At 39.1% G+C, this 6,568-nt stretch overlaps 1 protein-coding gene across 1 annotated transcript; it reads left to right on the top strand.

Moving 5' to 3' along the window:
* The first annotated feature begins 2,177 nt into the window (after positions 1 to 2,177).
* rgs5b (regulator of G protein signaling 5b) lies at positions 2,178 to 4,863 on the top strand. Its single transcript, XM_049598296.1, has 5 exons — positions 2,178 to 2,329; positions 2,446 to 2,535; positions 2,632 to 2,693; positions 2,792 to 2,955; positions 4,163 to 4,863. Exons 1-5 carry the CDS (start codon positions 2,286 to 2,288, stop codon positions 4,337 to 4,339), a joined length of 537 nt encoding a protein of 178 aa, XP_049454253.1. The 5' UTR covers positions 2,178 to 2,285; the 3' UTR covers positions 4,340 to 4,863.
* The last annotated feature ends 1,705 nt before the right edge of the window (positions 4,864 to 6,568 follow it).

The raw sequence follows: 6,568 nt of genomic DNA, 5'->3' as shown, positions 1-6,568 counted from the left end.
GACATAGATATGTATTTGAGTAAAAGTTAAAGTTGATGGAAATATAAAAACTCAGGTTAAATACGGGTACTCCCAAAAAAATACTTAAGTACTGTAACAAAATATTACTTCATTATATTACACCACTGAGCATAATGGCGATCTAGCCATATTAAAAGAGAGCCACCTTCATAGGACAGAAAACCCTGGCTTTAGACTCAACATACCTCCCTAACCCACTAATCTTGCTCCCTGGTACAGCCCTCAGGGCAAATTCCTTGAATGTGCAAACCTAGTTGGCAACAAACCTGATTGTGATTCTGACATGCAAGTGTTTTCTCTCTCCTGCCACCACCCAGAGCTGGTTTCTTTTTTAACCATGAAAACGATATTTCCCCAACATTAAAGGGATTTTAGTTGCCTGAAGTTAAAAAATGCTGCTGTTGGAGGGTAACATTCCCTCATGTACTGTAATTAAAGGCCTGACACACCCATGGCACACCCACATAGTCTTATCTTGCCTAATAAGACTCCTTTTCAGGAACAGCAGGTGCTCAATTGGCACCTGATCGTCTATTAGTGTAGTTGGACCTGTTTATTGGGAGGGTTCACATAGTCATCATTCCTATGGCTTTGCCAAGTTTGGTGACCTCATATGATTTGAATACATTTTCTGTTACTGTCTATTCCACTTGACTAAAATTTTAGTGGTAAATGTGGTGGTTTAAATTCTACTCTGTTATGTTTATTTGACAGCTGTTGTCAATAGCTGCTTTGCAGATTAAGAATTTGCACATTAAATATATGCTCAGATTATAAAATGTGAGGTAATGATGCAGAAGTACAGAAAGTACTTACTACTAGTTAGAAAGAAATACCTTCAGCACTTACGATATTAAAATGTTGCTTACATGTTAATAAATCAATATTAATTATAAACTATTATAACAATATAAGAGCTCTTCCATATAATTTTCAAATATACTTTAAGTATATTTTGCTGATAATACTTGTGTACTTTTAGTTAAGACAGCGTCATTGTCCAGTGAAAACCATGTATACCCAATCTTGGCACTCTTGCATTTTTTAAAAGTATACCACGCAGGAGTGCCAGTTACTGTTTGCAAATATGCTCGCCACCTATTGTGGCGCTATAGGCCTCAGTACAGTGTCAGTTTGAAACACTGCCAGTACTAACATACTATAAGGAGCTGGAGAGTCCCTATAGGGTAGGTGGGAGGGCTGGTAATGGGTCTAACAACACTGGACTTTCACCCAAGAATCTGATGTTTGCTTCGTGTATGAATGTTGAGCCAAACCATGATGTTTTTTTTAGTAAACCTAACCATGTCTTCTGGTTGCACAAGGAAATAAATGTATATTTAGAAAAGACACAGTGCATGTACAGGCATAAATTGCCAACAACGGACACAGTAGGATACCTCGCACTTAATATGTAGATGGAAACAGCACTGATAAAGCTGCGATACTTGACGAGTTGGAATGCGAAGACATTGGTAAATATCATTCAACACTGTAGTACTATATATAAACGACAGAAAATATGGAAAAACCCACTGGATGAGGTGAAAAATAAATTACACAAAGCTGAAGACAAGGCTGTTTTTACAGGCTCAGTAACAGCGACAGGCGTGTTTAAGAGTAACAATATTTTTACAACGTGTTATTGCTATTTTTGCTTTATTATTGGACCTGATTAAGGTCTGCCAAATCCCTCCTTTGGGTCATTTGGGAAATTACCATCAGTCTAACTGTGAAGTCATTCTGATATGACAGCTTGTTGACCTGAGTCATGAGACTAAACTTTTTTCTGTTACAGGCAGGGACTTTCAAAACGTCCTCACTTTAGGGGATTTTTCTGCTCCTGTTGGAACATCTCATTCTCCTCACAGCTATTATAATATAGGAGCACACAGAGACACTTCCCATGACCACACACACATACACGCACCCTGACTGAGCACAAAGACATTTAATAGTTGTGAAGTAATGCAGCCGCTGTAACGAACGCACACGTTGTCAGTAAGTGAGGAAGTAGTCTGGAGGAAAATCAGTGTTGAGGAGTCTCCTCATCCTCACACATGTCTTCTCTGATTGGCTGAGAGGCGTGATGTCACAGAGTGGACTACCCTATAAAAAGTCACTCTCTCCACACAGACGGCAGACCAGCTGAGAACTCACTCACAGACAGCAGAGAAAGACAGCTCTTTCAGACACTACATACTTTACAAGCAACTGTCAAAACCTTTGGAAATACCAACCGGCCAGCAGGAAAAGATCTCAACATGTGCAGAGCACTCGAATCACTGCCTATCACTTGCCTGGAGAGGTGAGTTTACTTTTTATTTTGGAGGAAAATGAGTTATTCCTGTACTTCCAGGATATGACAGGTGGATTTAAATACTCAGTCTTTTTCTAACGACTTCTCTGTCTTTATCTCCGCAGGGCAAAGGAGCTGAAGGCTTTGTTCGGAAGTTTACTTCAAAAGTCAGATCACAGCATAACAAGCCAGTCAAAGAAACATGACAAACTGAGGTACATTAAATTCTCTCTCTAAGCATGTCTGTAAAAACTTGACTTCTGTCATTTTTCCAGCTTTTCCTAATTGTGTCTTATTTTCTCTATCTGCAGGTTTAATATCGAGGAGCCTCTGAAATGGAAAGAGTCGTTTGAGAAACTGTTGTCCAGTCAAAGTAAGTACAATCCTCCACATCACAAATGTTTCAGTCATTTCACGTGTTTTGAGCCAAGTACCAGATGTTAACCTCTGTCTTCCCTCTCCTGTTTCCAGATGGACTGTGCCTGTTCAGAGCATTCCTGGTGTCCGAGTTCAGCGAGGAAAACATTGCCTTCTACCTGGCTTGCGAGGACTACCGGGAGACGAAACCGTCAAAGCAGGCCGCCAAAGCCAAGAAAATTTACGACGAGTTCATCGGCTCTGATGCACCACGAGAGGTAAATATAAAATGACCTAAACAGACAATTAGGGCTGAGTATCTAGTAAACAAAATTACAATACCAGTACCAACAGCATACTAGTGCTTGATTTGACACCCTTTTTTTTCTACATCGTTCAACACCCAACTACTTTTGAATGTTTTGGTGGTATCTCGGCTGAAGTTTAATTCCCACTGGGGATAATGGGGACATGTTTGTGTTCCCCCAGTTACAAAACTGTATTATTTTTACATTACTTTCCATAGAATTCATGCTTAATACACTGATTGGCCAGTCGTACGATTCTGGATGAAAACGTGAATTAAGCTGCTGATTTTGCTCAGATATAATTCCAAAAAAATCCACAGAGTAGCAGCATATTTATCATATTTAGTACTATTCTGGTAGCCAGGAAACAGGTTTCATATCTCAATTCTTTTAATGGAGAACAACCCCTCAGACCATCCGTTTTATTGTATCCCCCCTTCTCAAACCATAGTTACAGTCCTGCTTCTCGGCATGCTGACCTGCCAATTACTTTAATGTATAGAGAATACTATTTATTCCAAAAAGGGGGTTTTGTCAGGGATTTGAACAAAATAAAAGCAACAAAGGTAGTAATAATGACAGTAACATTTCTAAAAATAATATACAAGTACAAGTTAGAGCCCAAACATAGAGTGAAATAAATGAATACATAAATAGGACTAACAATTAAATTACTAATAATCCGACTCACAGATCTGCCAAATACACCGCACTCAACAGACTGTATTGGTTGTAGTTGTTGCGGTAGTGGGCCAAACATATATTGCATTAAACTGACAAATACGTCTGGTGATTTACTGCAAGAAAAAACTTACAAATAGTCATTTTTTATCTTGGGTACAAAAAAGATCGAATACAGATAATGTTAATGTGTAATGTTTTACTGGAGAAGTTTTGACTACCTGGTATTGTGTTATTTTGGTTGGTAACTTAAAGGCAGGGGAGTAGAACTGGGGGAAAACAGGGGACTGAGAATACAGGGCCATAGAATGAATAGCCGTAGATATGTTGAGGGGCCCATAGAGAATGCCTACATACAGGGTCCAGATTTTTGTGCTATACCCCTGCTTAAAAGTGATACCCAGCCCTACAGACAATTTAAGAAGCTCTGTCACTGTCTTTGCTCATGTTATTTTGTGCTGATAATCACCTGCCTACCTCCTCTTCTCCCCACCAGGTAAATCTTGACCATGTGACCAAAGCCATCACAAAGGAGAACATGGAGCATCTCAACAACTCCTGTTTCAGTCTGGCCCAAGCCAAAATCTACACCCTGATGGAGAAAGACTGCTACCCTCGCTTCCTCAAGTCCTCCACATACCTGGAGCTCAGCAGAAAGGCCAAGACAGGCTAAGAAACTTTACTTTGAAAAAGAAAAAAGAAAAAAAAAAAAAGTCTGCGAGCAGCAGACGTAAAGAGACATAAGCTTACTGACGCACAGCGGAGACTGGAAAGGTTCACACGGAACAAAATACCTCAGTCCAAGGAGTCTCGCGCCAGCTTGTGGAGTTATTTTGGGGACCGAAGGTTGAGTACAGATCGGTGTCAGAGCTGGAAGCTGAAGGACATGCAAAGCTGTGAGAAGACACAGACTGAGCTGCGGGTGATGTCTGCCTCTGAGAAGAGACACCAGTACTGTACATACAGGGCTGTATGAACAGCAGCCACAGTGGCATAAATTATAAAACGCAGGCAGAAATGCTTTCACACAACAAATCTACCACTGGGAGAGACCCAGCATTAATGATTATTTATTTCTTATTTATTTAAAGTATTTTTATGATGTGGTGAAGACTGATCTGTATTTCATGTGTGTGTTTTTATCTGACGTACTGTATGTAAAAAATAAAAGCAATGTATAAATAAAAGATGACCAATTTCCACAGACAAAAGATCACTGTTTTGTACAATGGAAAATTCACATACGCAGAATGTGAATGTGGTTAGTGAGGTCAGAAGAAATGTAGGAGGAAGGAAGAAGATTTGCTCATGTCTGCTATTATAGCAGCTCACTAATCTGTGGCCTCGGTGGTTCCACTTCACACGTGGGTGACTGGATGACTCCTTTAGAGTCAGAGAGAATGGAAGATATGAGGTGAGAGTGTGAATGTGTGTTGGCTCTTGTTCTTTTAACTACTGAAGAAGTTTCAGTTTATGACCCGTAGAGCAGTAAAGGGTGGGTCACGCTGGCTGGTGCTCACTTATACAGGATTATAGTAGCTATTGGATTTTAGATAACAGACAACTTCTTTAATAATCAGCAGTTACATTTACAGATAGACAACATGTAAATATGAAAGACAACAACTACGGTACTAACAAACTAATGAAAAAAAGTATAAATTATAGAATAGTTTCGAGTAGTTTGGAATTTTGGGTAAATATATATATATATATATATATATATATATATATATATATATATATATATATATATATATATATCTCCACTTTCTTGACCAGAGTTAGATGAGAAGACTGACACCACTTTCATGCGGTCAGCAGTTAGCTTAGCTTAGCACAAAGACTGGAAACGGGGAAACGCTAGCATACCTCTTTCAAATACAGGTCGACCGAGGATTGGATTTTTAAAGGCCAATATAATAATTATAGTTTGAAGCAGGACGATAGCCGATAAATTAATAGTATTAATATTGTAAAAATCGAGCAAAGAAGTTGACTGGAAACAGTTTTGTTATGACATGAACACCACTACACAGCCTTGCGGTAAAAACAGCTGTTCCCCAGGACAAAGTCACATTTCTATATCGCCAGAAAAATGCGGGGATAATTGCTTTCTGAGAAATTTATGAATAATAATGAGTTAATAGTCGTTTAGATTATCAGAAATTAATTTAACACACATTGCTAGTGAGAGGTTTGCTACTTAATCCTAGTGAAATTATACCGACCATACTTGGTCGTGAAAGCACATAATGCTATTTTATGACTAGCAAACTTATTATGCCCTTAACAAAGAAGTAAAGCTGTCATACATCAGTGCACATATTCCTCGGTGTCTTACAGCAACACACAGGGCGCCATTTAGTGTATCTATGTGACGCACGGCTGAAACACTTTGTACCACATCGTTCATGTTGTGAAACAGTTGAGGTGAAATTTAGGAAACAAATCTTCATGTTTAGGTTTGGAGAAAAGATCATGATTTAGGTTTAAACAGTACATTTGTCAACCATTCTTAAATTATGCTGTTAACTTAAACTGCGACCTCTTGGATGAAATTCCAGTGTTATTTGACCCATCCACCTCTTCCTCTCCTTCCTGCCCGTACATGGAGTTTTACGCTCTTTAAACTACGTCAGTTGCTCTCACTATCAAGTACAGCTACAGATACTGTAGGTTTACACTGGAGTTAGTTAAAGGCCTAGTGCATCTTACAGTATAAAGACTCTAAAGGGTGCCTATGGCGTCAATGTCACAGGCCGAGGGGTGTTACAAGGGTATTTGATGCCCTGGTGATGAGAACAAGCTGTTTAAAGGGTAACTTTGGTATTTTTTAACCTGGACTTTATTTTCCAGCCTGTTCTTATTCCGAATTCGTAAAATACTGCCGCTTGGTCAG

This window comes from Epinephelus fuscoguttatus, linkage group LG15 (genome assembly GCF_011397635.1).
Source record: "Epinephelus fuscoguttatus linkage group LG15, E.fuscoguttatus.final_Chr_v1".
Lineage (NCBI taxonomy): Eukaryota > Metazoa > Chordata > Actinopteri > Perciformes > Serranidae > Epinephelus > Epinephelus fuscoguttatus.
The sequence above is the reverse complement of the archived record's forward strand: the minus strand, read 5'-3'. Positions and strand labels throughout refer to the sequence as shown.